This window comes from Cervus canadensis, chromosome X (genome assembly GCF_019320065.1).
Source record: "Cervus canadensis isolate Bull #8, Minnesota chromosome X, ASM1932006v1, whole genome shotgun sequence".
Classification (NCBI taxonomy): Eukaryota; Metazoa; Chordata; class Mammalia; order Artiodactyla; family Cervidae; genus Cervus; species Cervus canadensis.
In genome coordinates, this window is record NC_057419.1 from 98,781,106 (window position 1) to 98,801,991 (window position 20,886).

The following is a 20,886-nucleotide window of genomic DNA, read 5'->3' on the forward strand; positions in this document are numbered from 1 at the left end:
CAGGGATGGGGGGAAGAACGCTGCAGCACCACAGCAAACAGACAAGGGAATGACCCCAGCCCCTCCCAAAGGGACCTCAGGCTCTTGGTCAGTGACCCCACATAGGGAGGTGTGACCTTCAGAGGGGTGAATGTTGTTAGAGGGGGTCAAGGGGCAGGGGAAACATGGCCAGTCCTGAGGAATCATCAGTCGGTCTTGAGCTGGGAGAGCCTCGAATGCAGCATCCCCCAGAGCCAGTGCAGGGCTTAGTGAGACCTGGGAGAACATGTGATGTGAGTGAAAGATGGTAAGGCCGAACGGAAATCCTGCATAAACTCCAGTGAGTAAAAGAGAAATGCATAGAAAAAGAGGCGGGGATACACATCCCACTGATGAACTGGAGAACCTTCTCACCTCTGGTGGTGCCTCATGGGCATTCTCTGCTCTTTACTCCTCACAGGCTCTCTGTGCTCGGCCAAGTCACCACGGTGAGCCTGCAAGTACTCAAAGGGTAGCCAGATGGGGCTCCCGCCCAGAGCACAAGAGTCCACCCATTGAAGTCTTCTCACCATGGGTATGGGATGGCAATGTGCACTCCAGACCACCCTATTTTGTCTCCTGAGGGACAGGGCTGGCAGGAGAATTCGCGTTTGTCCCTATGTGTGTGTCTACGTAACTGAGTGCCTGTGTGCCTACGTGAGGACAGGAAGCCATACACACCGGAAATCAGGGGCTTCAGTGTTTGTGGATGCGACAGGACTAAGGCCAGTCGGCGCTGTCACCTGTCAGCGGTCTCGGGTCGCGGTGGCGGACCACTGTCCTGCCTAGTGGCTGCAGCCTGGCCATCCCAAAGCGCCTGGGACTAGCTCTGCTTTCAGGAATCAGGACCTGCGTCGTGTGCTGACCATACCTCCTGGTGGGGGTTTCCAGGCTCTGGGACAAGGAGCACCTGCCAGAAGGCCAAGCCGCACTTCCGGTCCCCTCTTTGGTCACAGTCCCCACCCACTTTCCTTCCACGTGTTCGTCCCAGCGATGCCCTCGGACACATGCGAAGGAGTCCTCGACCTCCTTCTAGCCTCCCGCTCTGCCCCCAGATGTGACTTCATGCGAGCTCCACCTGATCCCTGCAAGCCGCCCCCACCAGGCAGGCCCTGACCCTGCGGGACTCAATGGCTTGTCTGCGGTTCTCCTCCTGGTGGGGCCCAACCACGAGTCCATGGAGGGCAGCCCACTGACTGTGACAGCCCCCAGATGCTTCCAGCTTGGCAGTGTGAGGGGAGGAGTCGTTTTCTCTTGTTCCTTGTGGGGTGTCCTGGGCTATAAATCACCATGATTCCTGGGGGATGCATGCTGAGGCATTGTGGGGTCCCTGTCCCAGCCGTGTGAGGACAGACCAGCTGCTGTGAGGAGTCGAACCCACCCTGAGGAAACCTGCACGTGTTTTTCACACCCCTTGGGTGCTCCTGGGTCCCTGGGGTCTAAGGCTCCTGCCGAGAAGAAAAGTGGTGGCTTGTTGTCCAACATTGCTGTCTTGTCACAGGTGATATTCTCCCTGTTCCTCTGGTCCTCATGCAGGTGAGGACACCCAAACAACCAGGCAGAAGAGTGTTTTCTTCCCTGGCCACCAAGCAAGCACCCTCTGCTTCCAGAGGTAGGAGTGCTTGCAGCCCCTTCTTGCTCAGACATCCCACCCACACAGTTGAGCTTCAGTGGCGCCCAGAAGGAAGGGGTTGGGTTGGCTGAGACACTGAGTGGCGGAAACTGGGCAAGCCTGGGATCCAGTCACATACCCCAGAAGAAGACATAGCAATGGCCACACCCCAGGGGCCAGCCGGGCTCGCTGGTAACTCACCCAGACCCAGTGAGGAGGGTGACCCTTTGTCACCCATCAGGTGGACAGAGATTCAGTGGGATGATGATGCTGATGCTCTGGGCCAGCCAGTGGGTGAGGACATGGCGCTCTTGCCTGTGGTTGGGGAAATGGACATGGGGGAGCCTTTGTGGAAGGATGTTTGCTGGTGTCTGTTAGCACCTTGGGTGTGTGCCATGTGCTACGGGCCTCCTCCTGCATGGCTCTTCAGGCAGTGAGTGTGTGGTCAATTTGAGTGGCTCTATTGGCAGAATGAGTTTTCCCTTCCCTTCCATCAGGAGGGACGAATCAGTAACTTGTGGGCCTGACACTGGGAGGTGTAAACAGACACATGAAGTTGTGCAGAGGTGGAGGAATGTGCCCGAGGTGCTGGGAGTGTAGAAGTCACAGCCCCCCACTCCCCACTTGCACCTGGTTAGGGTTGTCTGGATAGGGCTGACTCTCTGGCTTCATTTGCTGCCAGTCGCATCAGGGTCACATGGGCTGGGTGACTCAGACTATGCACTGTGTTGGTTCAGGAGGCCAGAAGCCGGGGTTGAGATGTTAGCTGACGTTGGCTCTCATGAGGGCTGTGGGAACTCTGGCTCTGCTGTGCTCGGGAAGGAAAGGCCCAGGAGGCTCTGGGCTGGGTTCCTCTGGGACCTTGTCCCCTTCCTCACAGCCATGTGGAAATGGAGGCTCTGTGAGGTGCTGAGACCCTGCTGAGGTTCAGGCCCATGGCTCTGCTCCTCTGTCTCTCCCCGCCTCCAGTAACCAGGGACCCCTCTCCAGGTACAAGGATAGAAGTGAGGATGGAGGTGCCTGTGGTCAGGTCCCATGCAGTCATGGGCTACCTCTCTATCCCTCGGCACCTCCTCAGTGCCTTCTCAGCCGTGGAAAGTTGTGACAGCATCCAAGCGGGTTATTTGAGGTTTGAATTCTGTGATCCCTGCCTGGTGCCGTCCCAGGCCCTGGTGAGGATAGGGGGAACACCCGACCCAGTAGTTCCTGCTCTCCTCCATTCTTTCTGTAGGCCCTGGGCACGGGCCGTGGCATCTGCTGACAGTGGAGGCAGTGCTGTGTGAAGGGCTGGGAGGAAGGTGGCTCCCAAATGCACGGGGAAGACACCTGGCAGGGCCGTCAAGGGCAGCCCCAGGGCCAAGGCCAGATTGGTTAGCACAGATCTACCCTCAGCAGGCCTTGGGTAACATGGGGGATCTGCAGAGTCAGCAGTGATGGGGCCTGAGATGAGGGGTGGGGTGCGGGCTGGGGGGAAAGCCAAGCCCAGGACTGTGCCTGTCTGTGCTGAGGAAGGACCAGAGCCCTGCCAGTGGGCTTCAAAGCTAGGGGGACCCGCCCCCCCTCCTCAGTGCTCCCAGGGTTTCATGGCTTGGAACTCACCATGTGCCTCTCTCCACCTGACCAGCCCTCCTTCCTGACTTCCCTGCAGACTGCAAGTGATGGATGGGTCCTCTGGGTTGCCACCCTCCTATCAGTGGACAGCATGGAGGCAGATGGAAAGAGCCAGCTGTCTGTGACCACCCCCTTCTGTGTCACCAGGAGCATCCTCTAAGAGGCTGATGTCTGGCCCAGGGACTGTGTGTTGGGTGTGGTGCCTGGATTCTAAATAAAGCTGTGAGGGCAGAACAACACCGGCTGGTGTTCACCTTGTGGAAATCTTGCATTTGTTTTCAGGTTTGGGGTCACGAGTTTGCGAGGCCCTTGGCGGTTGGGGTGACCCTGCTTTCCAGTGAGGCTCTTGGGGAAGCCCCTGGATTGGGAGCTGGCAATGCTCAGCTGCTGCTCAGTCACTCGTGGCACCACTGGGGGACCCAGGAGGAAGCCCCTTCTGTTTCAGGGTGCAGGACTCATGGAATGTGACACCCTTATGTCAGGAGCTGGACTGGGTCTTCTGCTGTGCGACAGGCAAGTCCCAGGGACCCGCCCATTCTGGGATGGCCTCAGTGAATGGCTCAGGAGCCACATTCTTGGCAGCACCTGTGAAATGCTGCTGCTTCAGATGAAAAGGGATCATGGGGACCAGACGGAGGCCTGTGTGGGGCGTGGCCTTCCAGCCTCATCTGGCTCAGCCAGGGCCCTGTGAATAGCATAGACAGACAGAAAGAACACAGACTAACAGTTCTCATTTGCTTCTTTATTTACTCCCGTGAAGATTTGGTGTACTTAATAGAGCCAAAAATAGATTTTTGATTACAAAAGAATGCATTTGAGTGTCCCTGGGGATCTGGCAGATCAGGGACTGGGCTTGTCTTTAAACTCCTCACAGAGGGCACACTTGTAATCTGAGGACTCCTCCTGCTCTTCCTCTGTCTCAGCGGCCTAGTTTGGGGCTACAACTGAAATGGCTCCCCTCACGATGGAATCATAGGTGTTGTACAAAATCATCGCCGAACCATAATCTGGGTACCTTGGGGAGTTCTCTGGCAGTTCCCCTGTGTCGTCCCTCCCAGCAGTAACCAGGGGTACAGACATGGCATTGCTGGATGGACCCTCTCTACTGGTGCAGCCCTGCTCGCTGAGGAGATGGCTTGACCTGGGCCCCCTGGGCCTCCTGCCCATAAACCAAAGGCCACAGAACACAAATGAGTGCTGGCCGAGGGTTCCGGGAACAGTTGAGGTTCCCTTCTGGACCCACTTGTCAGCCTCTTCAGTGCACTAGTGATGGAATCAAGGAGAGCATCTGGTCACCACTGCTTGCTACTTTCTCTTTGGGGTTGCTGTTGTCCCGGGGGCAGGCTGAGCAGTTCTTCTGGAGTCGCATTTCCTCTAGATGTTCTGCGGGAGGAGAGGCTTGTCTCTCTGGAACTTGGAGTAGTGATAGATCTGAAAGGAAATGAATCACTTTAGCCATCGTGGGGGAGAATAGCTTTTCCTCACCACCCTCCTTCCCACCGCTGTCCCGACTTTGCAGAACTATGGAAACAAGGTCTTCTCATTCCTGGCAGTTGTTATAGGCACTCACTGAAATCAAGTGGCCTCTCAGAGTCTGGAGTCACCCTGTGGATCCTGTCTAAGGGGATTCCTGGAACACGACAAGGCCTGCTTTCTCCTTTTTCCTTAACCACACTCTCAGGAGAAGAAAGTTCTCCTGGAAATTGAAATCCATCCAGCACTCAGCTTGTCTAGTCCAGTCTCCCCAGAAGGGCTTTCTACATTACCATCATCCTCTTCTTCCTTGCAGTGCTACCCGAATGGTGGATTTCACTGAACCCATGCAGGTTCAGTTTGTGGATGAAACTTTTGATGCTGTCTTGAAGATCCTGTCCATGCCTCTGTGCTGGAGGACCTCCATCTGGAAGAGATCTGCCTCAATTACCACCATGTCTCCCTCGTCATTCTGGTGCACAGAGGTGAAGGCTACATCCTCCAAGCTCATCCAGAGCTTCCTGGGGAAGGACAGCCCAAGGATGGCATTGTTCCCTTCCTCATTGGCTGATGCTGGGTTCGGGCCCTGTGGGGTGGGTTGTCTTGGGAGCCGGGATCTGGGTTCTTGGGTTGGTCCCACCACTTTTCCAAAGCCTCCTCTGAATCCACATTTGGTTCTGAGTGACATCAGGGTGGTGCCCTGCTGTGGGCTCTCCATCAATGGATGGGGTGAGTGGGGCTGCACATGCCTCATTGGAACTCTATCCATGGAGCCAGTGTAGTTCAGGAGCATTTTCTACCCAAGCAGTGAATGGTCAGGGCAGAAGGGCCTCAGGGCAGGGTGGTAGTGGCCAATAAATACTGTCTGGAGATTCTAGAATCTGGGTGGTGGGCCAGGCAGCCAATTAAGTGGTCCACTTCCTTACTTGTTTCATGATGTCACAGAGGTGATGTGGAGAGGCAGCCCTGGCCCCGTGTGGTAGAGGGGGTCTGGAGACAGAGATGTGATCCCCAGCTTGTCTCTTGTTTGAAAGTATAGAAAAGTGTGTTTCAGGTTGCCTGCAAAGGCTCCCATCTGCTGCCATGCGCCTTGTTTCAGGGGGCCAAGCCCTGGATGGGTTGACCACCATGCCCCTGGCTCCACCCCTCCCCTACAAACGGGCAGGCCTGTGGCTACCTTCTGCTAAAGGGGCAGGCCCTGGTGAGTCGTGGCTCAACTACCAGCAAGACAGACCCCAGGGATCAGATGGGGACCTGGCGACTGTCCCTCCCAGAAGATGGGGTCCATAGTGGGCTGGTTGGCCTAGCCTGTGTTGGTGGTCCCCCCACCCATCCCCAGGCATTGTCCCTCTTCTGGCTTTGGTCTCTTGTGACTGGTACTGCCAGTTGGCAGGTCCCACTCAGACGGCCCCAAAGTCAGAGTCCTGTTTCCTGCCCAGATTGCCCCCCAGGTCGAGCTTTCCTCAGTATAGGGCTGTGCTCGGGCACAGTGGGAGTGACCACACTTTCCACTTGACTGTTCCCCATGCACCTGAGACAGACTCCCCAGGACACTGTGTGGTAGGGCACAGCGAAGCGATCTGCTCAACTTGCAGCCTCCTGAGCTCTGCCCATCCCCAGATGGCATCCTGCTGCAGATCACAGGCTGTTGTCTTCAGTTTCCATTCATTCCCATAAAGACCACTCTCCTGGCCCTAGAGTCCTCACTTTGGGAACATTTGTGTGTATGCTTTTCCCATCATCTTCCCAGAGTCTCAGACTCAGATTCAGCCTCCCTGGAGGCTGCCTCGAAAGCTCTCTTTCCTTTGGACAGTTGGGTGGTTGGGCTTCTGCTATCCCCGGTCCTGGCCTCCCATGTCCAACTTGGGTATATCTGGTTACCTGCCATTTCAAGGACTTGGTTGGGGGCTCAAGATACAGCCTGTTCTGTTGAAAGCAGGAACCTCACTGATCCTCTCCGAGGCCAGCTCTGATCTTCTCCGCCAATGCCCCTGTCCCCACCACCACTGTGGACCAGTTCTCCTTACCCAGATGGCAGGAACATCGAATGATTTTGTTGGCTCACAGGTTAGGCATTTTGCAAGGGGCCTTCTTTACACACACTCACTCCCAGGGACATGTCTGTCTTACTGAGCTAGAAGTGACCAAAGGGAGCCCCCATCTACCTGTATTTGAAAATGCATGAGAGTACGGGGGTGGACTGGACAAAACCTGAGTGAGAGTCACCGGTCTTCACTGCATATGGATGATGGGGCAGTGGGTTTGGAGGTGCATGTTCTCTGACCTTTGTGGGCCACTGTTCTTCAAACTCACCATGTAGGGACAGACAAGCACCTTGGAAAGGTACGTGTGTCGAGTACCCTAGGGCATTGTCCACCTAGTTCTGCCACTCATCAGGGTCATTTGCCCTGTGTGAGGGCCACAGCCTGGTGTCTGAAAGGCGAGAGCTAAGAAGGTGTGGAAGAGGCTCTCCCATAGGCCCTTGGCCTGAGGACTGGCAGCCGGAATGGAGCTCACAGGCCATGACTTGGGCTTGCTCCCTGGCCTTTGAGCTCATAAACAGGTTGATAAAGGATTCATCAGGGTGGTTCATCTGGCTGGGACATGACCCTGGAGGCTGTGATCCTCATTGGGGGCCCCTGATGGCTTCTCCAAAGGGGACTGAAAACCGTGCTATCTGTGGGCAGCCTGGCTATTGTCGGCTTTCCTGCTCACACCCCCACCCTACTCAGGGCCCCTCCTCATCCCTGGGTCCTGAGGGAGCTGCCTTTTCTGGTCCCCCTCCTCCAGGCACCACATGGGCCCAGGCAGTGGGTTTGCATGTCACTGAGGAGATTTTTCAGCTCTGGCTCAGGACACCCGTGTTGTGCACACACAAGCCTTCATGATGTCCAAGGCCTGCCTTTCTCAGCCTCACTCTCCTGCCCCTGTGCTTGGCGTCCCTGTCCTGGTGTCCCCAGCCTAGAGACCCTCCAGCTGCTCCCGTCCCTCGCTGGGGCTGGGGAGACCTGGAGCTTCGGGGGTCGTGTTACCTTCCCTCCCGTATCAGAGGAGGCGCCTGTAGAGGCCTTATCCCAGTGGGCATCGGGGCCATAAGGTAAGACCCTCCCTCCCTCCTGCTCGGTGAGGAGCTTGTCAACCTGGCAGGTGCAGTTGGGCAGGAAGCCCCATGGCAGCAGCAGGGACAGGGCTCCACACTCAGGCGGGAGGTGCTGGGAATGGACAGAGACGCTGGCCCCCGGCAGAATCAGTTCTCAACAAACCCAGAGCAGCCCCACAGTGCTTCTGATTCTCCTCGTCCCCTTCCTTCTGCGGGCCTGCTTTTTGTCACCTCATAGGCATCATGTAGCACTGAGAAGAGGAAGGTGTTAGAAGTCGGAAGGTCAGGCTGTGACCTGGGGTGGGTGGGAAGGGTGGGGGCTCCAGAGGAATTGAGGTCAGGGCTCTGTGCACACCCCATCCCTCAGTAGCACGTGGGCCTGGGAAGATCCCAAGCCCCGTGGCCTCAGTTCTTCTCCTGTGAAGCCAGCCGGTTTGAGGAGCCCATGTGTTGGGCTGTAGGATGCGCCTGAAGGACCGGATGCAGCTGCCAGGGCCTGGCCTCCATTGCCTCTGTGATGTCGGGGCAGGAATCTGTCACAACGTTGCCCCCAGACTGTCTTCCACTCTCCACGTTGGGAAGGGGTTGGCTGCTTTGTGGTCCAGGGCTTGTACGAGAATGTGCACCTCAATAGGATGTGGAATACCTAATCAGCCAAATAGGATGTTTCACAAATAAAACTAAGAAACTTTGCTACTTAGACCATAGTGGACCATAATGTTAGTAGCTCAGTCATGTCTGACTGTTTGCTACTCCATGGACTGTAGTCTTCCAATCTCCTCTGTCCATGGAATTCTCCAGGCAAGAATACTGGAGTGGGTTGCCATGCCCTTCTTCAGGCGATCTTCCTGACCCAGCAATCGATCCCCGGTCTCCCACAATGCAAGCCGAATCTTCATCATTTGATTTACTGGGCAAGCCCCATTTCCATAGAAGACCTGTTAAATTTGGGTGTGAAGGAGTGTTCCAACAGGACCCAAGGTGCTCCAGGAAATAGAAGCAAGAGCCACTCTTTGCCTCTGCCCTAGCTGGTCTTCCATCCAAAACAGTACTTTCCTTTATTGCAGCCCCAACTAAGGTTAAGTCCTTGATTACAATGGCCAATTAAAATCAAGATAATTGAAAGCTAAATTACACCGCGGGTTCTGGATCTCCGGGGCCAGGAAAGAAAGGATAGTTCCATGCATTTCTTGGGCACCACTTCAAGGGAGTGCGATCAAAGTTCTGCAGGATTCCTAGCAGATGTGGGGCAGAAAACACCTCCTTTGCCCCTGTGATCAACAGCAATGTGATAAGAGTTAGGACCCCTTCCTTCCTGCCCCAGAAAGAGATCTCTCTGGGCTTTATCCAAGATGCAAAAGGACACCTTACAGCCATGATCCATTTCAGACTTTGCCATCACCCCGAAGACACATTGTGTGCAAGTCTGAAGGCTGCCATCTGCCTGCCTCATGATGATCACCTCCCACAGAAGGAACCCAGTGTACAGAAGCCCCAAATCACCTTGGCTCAGGCACTGAAACTCAAGTGCTCCTCCTGGAGCCCCACCACCCTATCTCGTGTTGCCTTGTTCAGTGCGACTAGGGGAGGTCTCTCCACCTTCCTTGTGTGACTGCGGCTCCTAGACCTTTGCTCTAGGTGTGGAGGTGTCCTGCTTCTCCTAGTGTCCCCACTCCTGTCATGGCCTTTCCTGGAGTAGATACTCTGTAAAGGTCTTTGGAATATATGAGCTAGTGAACAGGGGCCTCAGATTAATTGTCTGCTAATTCCTTAAATAACCCAGGCAAACCCAAATAAAGATAATTTAGTTTTTGAGAATGACACACAAGAAGGACAGATGGATGAATTCATTGCAATTATTTTTATCATCTAATACTTGCCCCATCAATATTAGTGCTTCCCTGGTGGCTCAGATGGTAAAGTGTCAGTCTACAATTGGGAGACCCGTGTTCCATCCCTGGATCAGGAAGATCCCCTGGAGAAGGAAATGGCAACCCACTCCAATACTCTTGCCTGAAAAATCCCATGGACTGAGGAGCCTTGGGGGCTACAGTCCATGGGGTCGCAAAGAGTCGAACACGACTGAGCGACTCCACCACTTCACCACAAGCTCACATTTCCGAAACGGTTCTAATTCCAATTCCATTGTGTCCCATTGAGGGTCACAAAACAAAGTGGAAGAGTTTTCTATCTCTTACAAAACAGCAAAACTCTTGTTCTTGAACTGTGTAAGCAGAAACACGTAGTGATCAACCTCATTCTCCAAGCTAAGACACTGAACTTTAGCCTTTTGGGAAAACAATCAAAGCTTGAAGATTTTCTAAGGAAAACAGATGAATCTCCATGTCATTGTAGAGAACAGGAGCCCAAAGATGTTGTGCACTGGTTCCCCCAACTGGCCCGGGCCCTCACTTCTGAGAAGGCTGACTACTCCCTCTTCAATCACAGAGGGAAGGATTACCCTGGCTGCTGCTCTGGCTCAGGTCTCCTATTCCTTCTCCCTTGCAGCCTCTGCAGACAGGAGTGGGGAGGCCCTCAAAGCCCTCTGTTTGATGCTGAGCACAGACACCATGACTTGCCACTTGCTGGTCTCCACATAGGCCAGTGACCCCACAGGAACTCAGCAAACAGGGTGGCTGTCAGGCACCTGCTGGTACTCCAGGGATCCCTCCTGCACCCACACTTGAGTCAGCAGCTCCCTGAGCTCCCCAAAGAGACAGGGCTCACTCCCAACACACCCCCCGCCCCATGCTGTTGAGTGCTCCCAAGATGCTTCCTCAGGGGGCAGGACTTCATTCTGCATGATCAGGTTGAGGACCAGCACCAGGAGGCCAGCCTTGGGAAGTCTCTGCCCACTGCTCAGCATCACATCGCAGGTGAGGCCCAGCATGGGGTCCATGATGTAGATGTGCTCCCCGGGGTCCAACTGCTTTACCTCCACACCAACAACCATCTGTAGGCACTCTTAGGCTTGACTGAAGACCACTAGGACATGCTCCTGGTTATCCCTGAGGACATTCTTCAACATTTCCACCTGGGATTTCAGCTGTTTGGCCAGATACTACAGGAGCAAGAACTTCATCAAGTTAGGCACTATCTCATTCAGAGATTCCTGGGGCAAGGCCTCCACAAGGGTGGAGCAGGAGACTATGGGCAAGGAGGCTGAAGGGGATGCAGCCTCCCCTGCCTCAGCCCCAGAGAGGTGCACCTCCACAGGGCCCTGGCCTCACCTGGGTCCTGAAGGTCTTCCTTGATCTTGCTCAGCTCAGTCATCTCGACCACGAGCATGATGCCTGGGATCAAACTACAGAGTGAGGAAGGAGTGAGGCATGGGGGCGAATGGGACAGATGAGGACCATGGGCCTGGATGGTTGATAGACGGGCTGTGAATGGCCTCACCTGAGAACTGCACCCTGGGCGGCCACAGGCCACTTGCAGGTCTCCTCTTGAAAAGTGCTCTCAGACCTCACAGGGACATGCCTCTGGAGTGGCCAGTTCCCTGACTACCTGAAGGAGGAAGTGAGGTGTCTCCCCAGGGTGTGGTCAGCAAAGCCCGAGATTTCTGGCACTGACAAGGAAAAGGGATTAGGCCCTTGTGGGGTCCCCTCTGTTCTTGGATGGGCAGCACTTGGTGTCCACTCAGGGCACCCTCGTCACCTTGACTCCTGGCACGGCCTGGACCTCCTCTGCTCTCTGACCTCAGGACATGGGCCTCAGACGTCTGCCTTCACGTCCTAGTTCCTGCAGCTCCTGTGAGAGAAATGGAGGGGGCACCTTGGTGGTATCCTGTGGCACAGCCCTGAGGATTCTCTGACGGTACGAGGGGTGGACACTCTGAGGTCCCCACAGTTGTGTGGTGAGAGGTCCCCTCAGAGCTCCCTTGTAGTGCTTACCTTTCCCCTGGCACAACCTGGTCCCTCCCCTCTGGGGGCCTGCAGAGAAACTCAGAACAAGATCCGAGACTGAACAGAAAGCGCTGCGGGGCCACACATGCGGCCACACATGCCAAGGGGGTCCTGCAGGTCCGAGGCTGGGGAGATGCTCGGTCCTCAGCTCCTCCTCATGTCCTGCCTGGCCTCCCAGCACTGACCACAGGGGTGGGGGTCTGCTCAGTCCTCCATTGGGGTTGAGGAGTCCAGCCACTGCCGACCTGAAGCCTTCACCCTCTGCCTGAAAAACCTCACCTGCTGATCCCTAATCCAGTGGTCAAGAATCTGTACACGTCTTTGGAATAACTGAGCCAATGAGCAGGGCTCTCAGATTGTCTGCTACTTTCTTTAATAACCCAGGAAAATTCAATTAACTGAGATCATTTAGTTATTGTGAATGACAGACAAGAAGGCCATAAGCATGAATTGACTATGATTACTTTTATTATCTAACTCTTCTCCATACAATACTATTGCTACAGAAGTTCACATTTTCAAAACATTTCTAATTTCGATTCCATTGCATTCTGTTCAGGACCACAAAACAAAATGGAAGACTTTCCCATCTCTCTTACAAAAACTCTTGTTTTTGAACTGTGTAACATCAGATACACTCGGATCAATATCATTCACAAAGCTAAGATATTGAAGTTTCTTTAGCCTACTCTGAAACCAAACTTTGAAAAGTTTCTAAAGAAAACAGAGATGAATCCCCTCGTCATCATAGAGAACAGGAACCAAAAGATGCTACAAACTGGTTCCCCCAACTAGCCCGGGCCCTCACAGTTTAGAAAGCTGACTACCCCCTCTTTAACCACAGAGAGAAGGAACAACCTGGCTGCTGCTCTGTCTCAGGCCCCCTATTCCTCCTCCCTCGCATCTTATGCAGACAGGAATGGGAAGGTCCTCAAAGCCCTTTGGTTGACCCTGCGCATAAATGCCATGACTTGCCACTTGCTGGTCTCCACATAGGCCCGGGGACCCCACAGGAACTCATAGCAAACAGGGTGGCTGTCAGGCACCTGCTGGTACCGCAGGTATCCTTCCCGCACCCACACTTGGGTCAGAAGCTCCCTGAGCTCCCCAAAGACACACTGCTCACTCCCAACATACACCCCCATCCTTCTGAGTGCTCCCCAGACCGCCTCCTCAGGGGCCGGGTCTCCAAACCGCATGATCATGCTGAGGACCAGCACCAGGAAGCCGGCCTTGGGCAGGCCCACCCCATCGCTCAGCATCTCATCGCAAGTGAGGCCCAGGATGGGGACCAAGATGTAGATGTGCTCCGCTGGGTCCACCTCTTTCACGTCCACGCCAAAGACCAGCTGCAGGCACACTGAGACTTCCCTGAAGACCACCGGGAAGTGCTCCTGGTTATCCCTGAGGACCTTATTCAGCATTTCCGCCTGGGAGGTCAGCTCCTTGGCTCGATACTTGAGGAGCAGGAACTTCATCAGTTTACCTATCATCCTATCCAGAATTTCCTGGGGCAAGGCCTCCATAGGAGCAGAGGAGGATGCTGGGTAGTAGGAGGCCAAGTGGGATGCGGACTCCCCCACCTCAGCCTCCAAGAGCGGCACCTCGATAGGGCCCTGGGCCTCGCCTGGGTCCTGAAGGTCTTCCTCGGGTTTGCTGAGCTCACTCATCTCAACCACGAGCACAATGCCTGAGGTGAAACAAGACACGGAAGTGAGGCAGAGGTACAGATGGGGACCAAGGGCCTCTGGGAGAGAGGAGGTGTGAGCAACCTGGGCTAAGAAATGCATCCTGGATGGTACGACACAAGCCACTTACAGCTCTCCCCTTGAGGGGTGCTCTCAGACCTCACAGGAGTGCTCTTCCTGGGAATCCATTCCCCTGGCTACCCAAAGGAGGAAGTGAGTTGGCTCCTCAGGGTGTGGTCAGCACAGCCCGAGATTCCGGGTCCAACAAAGTGGCAGGTATTGGGGCGTCCTGGGGACCTCCTCTGTTCTGGGATAGGGAGCCTCTTGTTCACTTCAGGTCACCCACTCACCTTGACTCCTGATACTGCCTGGACCTCCTCTGCTCTCTGAACTCAGGACACAGGCTTCAGACCTCTGCCTTTGTCTCCTGGTTCCTGGAGCTCCTGTGAGAGAAATGGAGGTGACATCTAAGGGCTGTCCTGTGGCACAGCCCTGGGCCTTCTGTGTTTGTAGTTGGGGACAGACACTCTGACTACACCCAGTTGTGTGGTGGGTACCTTGTAATTCTCACCTGTCCCCGGGCATGACCTGGACGGTCCCTTTTGGAGGAGTAGAAGGAAACTCAAAACAAGACACAAGCCTGAACAGAAAGCACTGAGGGGCCCCACATGCGGCCGCACCTGTCCAGGGCCTGGCGCGGGTCCTAGGCTGGGGAGATGCTCGGTCCTCAGCTCCTCCTCACGTCCTGCCTGGCCTCCAAGCACTCACCACAGGGGCGGGGGTTTGCTCAGTCCAACCTTGGGGTTGGGGAGTCCAGCCTCTGCCAACCTGAAGCCTCCACCTCTGCCCGTAAAACCTCACCTCCCGAGTTCCCTAAGCCAGCGGTCAAGAAACTGCTCACCCTGCTCACCCCACTCTGGGCCCTCCAAGACCCTCTTGCAAGGGCCAAGATCCCTCCAGCTTGGCGTCGAACCGCCTCAATCCTTCCTCGCATGGAGCCTGGACTCCAGGCAGGACTCGCGTTTGTCGCCTCTGCCATTTTGACACCCCGCCGCTTTCCCAAGGCCTCCAGTCCCTCTGAGACCCGCATGTGAGGAAGTCAGACAGACCTACTGTGCTCTTCTCACCCCAAGGGCTCCCAGGGACGACTACAGGGATGGGGATCTGTGGGGTTCCATCAGTCCTCACTCAGGGTGCCCGCAGTCCTCCTTCAGGAACCTCACCTTGCCTCCGCGCACGACCTGGATTCTCGCCTCTCCGCAACTGAAGCCCCGCCCCTTATAGCAGGACCCCAGTCTCTTGAAGACCCGGATGTCAGGAAGACAGCTCATGCCTGTGGCACTCATCCTGCCCCCACGGTTGCCCTGGACTGCCAACAGAGATTCGCTTCTCTGAGGTCCCCTCTGATTACGGGTTCAGGGTCCTCTAGTCCCTCTTCAGGGTCCTCAAGGTCTTCAACCCTGCAGGACCTGGGAATCGGGCCCCCGAGGCCCCGCCCCATATGTGACGTCCCCACTCAGAGACCCGGATGTCAGGAAGTGAGACCATGCACTTCGGGCTCATCGTATCCCAGTTCGGCCAAGGACCAACAGCAGCTCCAGGCTTTTCTGAGGTCTCCTCTGATTTGGGTCCAGGGTCCACTCAATCGTCCGTCAGTGTCCTCAAATTGAAACCCTGGAGGAGCTGGGGATCTTCCCTCTGCTCACCTGAGGCTACACCCCCTTTCCCAGGTCCCCAGTTTCTCTGAGACCCAGATGTCAGGAAATGCAGCATGTGCTCATCCACCCTCTGTGAGCCCTGAGACTTGATGTGAGGGTCCCGCCTCTGGTCAACACAAGGGGCATCCCCAGAATGCCAGGGCTCTAGATGAGATTCCTTAGGAAGGATTAAGGAACCCCACAGATTCCTGACCCTACTGTCAGCCCTGGGCCACCCTGGTGGTGGGATGAGCGCTTGGCAGCCTCTTCTGACTTCCGCATCTGTATCTCAGAAACATTAGGCAATTGTTAGAAGCGTCAGGGCGTCAGATGGGCAGTGAGAAAGATCTTCTTTCTTTTGAGAGTCAAGGTGAGGACACTGAGGAAGGACAGAGGGGACCCTGGACCCCAGAGCAGAGTGGGCTCTGGGAGGACATTGGGTGGATGAACGTATGCTGGATTTCCTGACTGGGTCTCAGAGAGACTGGGGACCTGGGATAGGGGGCTGACTTCCTAATATCCAGATTTCAGCCTGGTGTCCTAGTATAGAGAGATGACTTAGTGACATCCGCATATCAGAAAGACTGGGCTCCTGGTATGAGGTTTGGGGCGTTAGTAGGGGAAAGGAGAGAATCTGAAGTCGTACCTGGAGATAAGTTGAGGTCTCTGAGGGAAGGCTGAAGGGACCCCAAGTGAAAACTCTAGGGATCCCAAGATAAGAGGGATGGAACCCCACAGATCCCTGCCCCTGCCATCGGCCCTGGGAGCCCTCGGGGTGAGAAGAACACACTAGGTCTGTCCTGAGTTCCTGACATCCAGCTCTGTGAGGCTGGGGACTTGGTGTGAGGAGCAGGGACTATGGTGGGGAGAGGACAGAGACTAGGTCCTCCTGGAAATCAAGGTGAGGACCCTGAGGGAGGACTGAGAATAGCCAGATCTCAGAACAGAGGGAACCCTGGTAGTCCCTGGGCAGGGTAACCTCGTGCCGCATTGCCTGATAACCCTGGCAGAGAGACTGGGGACCTCTTGAAAGCAGGGGAAACTCCAAATGGCGGATGGGACACTTGCAGGTCTTGTGTGGAGTCTAGACCCCATGCAAGGCAGGACTAAGGCAGTTAGACCCCAACAGGGAGGGATCTTGGCCCTTGCAAGGGGGTCTTGGAGGGTGCAGAGTGGGGTGAGCAGTTTCTTGAACTCTGGCTTAGGGACCTCGCGAGGTGAGGTATTTCAGGAACAGCCGAAGGCTTCCGGTTGGCAGAGGCTGGACTCCTCAAGCGCAATGGAGGACTGAGCAGACCCCCGCCCCTGTGGTCAGTGCTGGGAGGGAAGGCAGGACATGAGGAGGAGCTGAGGACCGAACACCTCCCTGGCCTAGGCCCCACAGGAGACCTTGGGCAGGTGCGGCCGCATGTGGGGCCCCTCAGCGCTTTCTTTCCAGTCTCGGGTCTTGTTCTGCGTTTCCCTCCAGGCCCCCAGAGGGGAGGGACCAGGTTGTGCCAGGGGAAATGTAAGCACTAAAGGGGAGCTCTGAAGGGACCTCTCACCACACAACTGAGGGACCCTCACAGTGTGCACCCCTTGTACTGTCAGAGAATGCTAAGGGCTGTGCCACGGGATACCACTGAGGTGCCCCTCCATTTCTCACAGGAGCTGTAGGAAGCAGTAGGCGAAGGCAGACATCTGAGGCCCGTGTCCTGAGGTCAGTGAACAGAGGAGGTCCAGGCAATGCCAGGAGTCAAGGTGATGAGGGTGCCCTGAGTGGACACCAAGTGCTGCCCATCCCAGAACAGAGGGGACCCCACAAGGGCCTAATCCCCTTACCTTGTCAGTCCCAGAAATCTCGGGCTGTGCTGACCACACCCTGGGGAGCCACCTCACTTCCTTCTTCAGGTAGCCAGGGGACTGGCCACTCCAGAGGCATGTCCCTGTGTGGTCTGAGAGCACTTTTCAAGAGGAGACCTGCAAGTGGCCTGTGGCCAACCAGGGTGCGGTTCTCAGGTGAGGCCATTCACAGCCCGTCTATCCACCATCCAGGCCCATGGTCCTCATCTGTCCCATTTGCCCCCATGCCTCACTCCCGCCTCACTCTATAGTTTGATCCCTGGCATCATGCTCATGGTCAAGATGACTGAGCTGAGCAAGCTCGAGGAAGACCTTCAGGACCCAGGTGAGGCCAGGGTCCTGTGGAAGTGCAGCTCTCTGGGGCTGAGCGGGGGAGGCTGTATCACCCTCAGCCTCCTCCCCCACAGTCTCCTGCTCCACCCTTGTGGAGGCCTTGCCCCATGAAGCTCTGAATGAGATAGTGGCTAACTTGATGAAGTTCTTGCTCCTGTAGTATCTGGCCAAACATCTGACATCCCAGGCGGAAATGCTGAAGAAGGTCCTCAGGAATAACCAGGAGCATGTCCTAGTGGTCTTCAGTCAAGCTGCAGAGTGCCTACAGGTTGTCGTTGGCCTGGAGGTAAAGCAGTTGGACCCCAGGGAGCACATCTACATCATGGTCCCTACCCTGGGCCTCACCTGCAATGTGATGCTGAGCAGTGGGCACACCCTGCCCAAGGCTGGCATCCTGGTGCTGCTCCTCAACCTGATCATGCAGAGTGAAGACCTGACCCCTGAGGAAGCAGTCTTGGGAGTACTCAGCAGGACGGGGGTGTGTGTTGGGAGTGAGCCCTGTCTCTTTGGGGAGCTCAGGGAACTGCTGACCCAAGTGTGGGTGTGGGAGGGATACCTGGAATACCAGCAGGTGCCTGACAGCCACCCTGCTCGCTATGAGTTCCTGTGGGGCACCCTGGCCTATGTAGAGACCAGCAAGTGGCAAGTCACGGTGTCTGTGCTCAGGGTCTAACAGAGGGCTTTGAGGGCCTCCCCACTCCTGTCTGCAGAGGCTGCGAGGGAGGAGGAATAGGGGGCCTGAGCCAGAGCAGCAGCCAGGGTAATCCTTCCCTCTGTGATTGAAGAGGGAGTAGTCACCTTCTCAGAAGTGAGGGCCCGGGCCAGTTGGGGGAACCAGTGCACAGCATCTGTGGGCTCCTGTTCTCTACAATGACATGGAGATTCATCTGTTTTCCTTAGAAAATCTTCAAGCTTTGATTGTTTTTGCAAAAGGCTAAATAAAGTTCAGTGTCTTAGCTTGGAGAATGAGGTTGATCAATATGTGTTTGTGCTTACACAGTTCAAGAACAAGAGTTTTGCTGTTTTGTGAGAGATTGGAAACTCTTCCATTTTGTTTTGTGACCCTGAATGGGACACAGTGGAAATGGAATTAGATCCGTTTCGGAAATGTGAGCTTGTGGTGGAGTGGTGGAGTCGCTCAGTCCTGTCCGACTCTTCGCGACCCCATGGACTGTGGCCAACAAGGCTCCTCAGTCCATGGGATTTTCCAGGCAAGAGTACTTGGGTGGGCTGTCATTTCTTTCTCCAGGGGATCATCATGACCCAGGGATGGAACACGGGTCTCCCAATGTAGACAGACACTTTACCGTCTGAGCCACCAGGGAAGCACTAATATTGATGCGGCAAGAATTATGCGATAAAAGTAATTGCAATGAATTCATCCATCTGTCCTTCTTGTGTGTCATTCTCAAAAACTAAATTATCTTTATTTGGGTTTGTCTGGGTTATTTAAGGAAGCAGCTGGCAATAAATCTGAGGCCCCTGTTCACTAGCTCATATATTCTGAAGACCTTTACAGAGTATCTTCTCCAGGAAAGGCGGTGTTAGGAGTGGGGACACTAGGAGAAGCAGGACACCCCCGCACCTAGAGCAAAGTTCTAGGAGCCGCAGTCACACAAGGAAGGTGGAGAGACCTCCCCTAGTCGCACTGAACAAGGCAACACGAGGTAGGGCGGTGGAGCTCCAGGAGGAGCACTCGAGTTTCAGTGCCTGAGCCAAGGTGGTTTGGGGCTTTAGGACCCTGGGTTCCTTCTGTGGGAGGTGGTCGAGGTGAGGCAGGCTGGTAGCAGCCCTCAGACTTGCAGACAGTGTTTCTTCGGGGAGATGGCAAATTCTGAAATGGATCATGGCTGTAAGGTGGCCTTTTGCATCTCGGACAAAGCCCAGACAGATCTCTTTCTGGGGCAGGAAGGAAGGGGTCCTGACTCTTGTCGCATTGCTGTTGATCACAGGGGCAAAGGAGGTGTTTTCTACCCCACATCTGCTAGGAATCCTGCAGAACTTTGGTCGCACTCCCTTGAAGTGGTGCCCAAGAAATGCATGGAACTACCCTTTCTTTCCTGGTCCCGGAGATCCAGAACCCACGGTCTTAAATAGCTTTCAATTATCTTGATTGTAATTGGCCATTGTAATCAAGGACTTGACCTTAGTTGGGGCTGCAAGAAAGGAAAGTACTGTTTTGGATGGAAGACCAGCTAGGGCAGAGGCAAAGAGTGGCTCTTGCTTCTATTTCCTGGAGCAGCTTGCGTCCTGTTGGAACACTCCTTCATACCCAAATTTAACAGGTTTTCTATGGAAATGGGGCTTGCCCAGGAGCTCAAATGATGAAGATTCCGCTTACACTGTGGGAGACATGGGATCGATTCATGGGTCAGGGAGATCACCTGAAGAAGGGCATGGCAACCCACTCCAGTATTCTTGCCTGGAGAATTCCATGGACAGAGGGGATCGGAAGACTACAGTCCATGGAGTGGCAAACAGTCCGACACGACTGAGCTACTAACATTATGGTCCACTATGGTCTAAGTAGCAAAGTTTCTTAGTTTTATTTGTGAAACATCCTATTTGGCTGATTAGGTATCCCACATCCTATTGAGGTGCACATTCTCAGACAAGCCCTGGACCACAAAGTAGCCGACCCCTTCCTACAGTGGAGAGTGGAGGACACTCTTGGGGCAACACTGTGACAGATTCCTGTCCCGACATCACAGAGGCCATGACCGCCAGGCCCTGGCAGCTGCATCCCATCCCTCAGGCGAATAGTGCAGCCCAACACGTGGGCTCCTCAAACCGGCTGGCTTCACAGGAGAAGAACTGAGGCCACGGGGCTTTTCCAAGCATCCACTGACTATCTGGCAGCTGCCATATATGTGACCAGAATCACATCACCTGTTCCCCTTTTTCTCTGGCACTCAGCATGGATAGCTGCCCCTTTAGCCCCCTGCACCCATCCACACCCCCACTGCAGTGACCTCACCACCTCCTTAGGCCCGGAAGTCGCTCCTGCCTTTTGCTGCCAGGCACAGCCTTAACCTGGGTCTCTGCTGCCTCCACACTTCTGAACCCACCCGAACCCAGGGATGCTGGCAGATGTTGCATCTTTACTGGCTAGTACTTATTTCTCATGCTCTTCGGATCTCAGACTCTGTCCCTCTCCCCTCTGGAAACTGTTTGGTTTTCAGGACACCTCAGAGAATTGGCAGCTTAATTAGAAATGGAATAGAAAACCACTCAGAATTGCTGTTCTGTGTTTTCCTCCTGGAGAATGTATATCAATTTCAGTGTCTGTGTGTGTTTCGGGGTGGAGAGCAGTGTCTCCAGCTGGGCACAGCTCACTCAAAGATCCCAGGATTCTAGTCACACAGCAGGTCCTGTCCACTTTTGCAGCTTCTCTTCACTCATTTCATCCAAATGAAATCTAGAGCATGCGCACAAGTGAAAATCATAAAGTCCAGATGACCAAAGAAACTGTTATTTCAATGTACTTGTTAATCAGCTTCCCAAGGCAGAGACAGGAGGGCTAGTACAGGGATTACTGGGCATATATCAAAGAGCAAGATTCACATTTCTCTAGGATTCCTAGCAGATGGTGGACAGAACACACCTA

The 20,886-nt window shown here is 54.8% G+C and overlaps 1 protein-coding gene and 2 pseudogenes across 1 annotated transcript; 1 reads left to right on the plus strand and 2 right to left on the minus strand.

Annotated features, from left to right (window-relative positions):
- Positions 1 to 4,081: 4,081 nt before the first annotated feature.
- On the minus strand, positions 4,082 to 10,767 carry LOC122435666 (annotated as a pseudogene).
- A 1,402-nt stretch (positions 10,768 to 12,169) lies between these two features.
- LOC122434931 (melanoma-associated antigen 8-like) lies at positions 12,170 to 13,850 on the minus strand. The gene is made up of 2 exons (XM_043458738.1): positions 13,758 to 13,850; positions 12,170 to 13,409 (listed from the first exon to the last, which is right to left on the minus strand). The coding sequence occupies exon 2, from the start codon at positions 13,387 to 13,389 to the stop codon at positions 12,625 to 12,627; it is 765 nt and encodes a 254-aa protein (XP_043314673.1). The 5' UTR covers positions 13,390 to 13,409; positions 13,758 to 13,850; the 3' UTR covers positions 12,170 to 12,624.
- A 3,246-nt stretch (positions 13,851 to 17,096) lies between these two features.
- Positions 17,097 to 19,416, plus strand: LOC122434924 (annotated as a pseudogene).
- Positions 19,417 to 20,886: the final 1,470 nt, after the last annotated feature.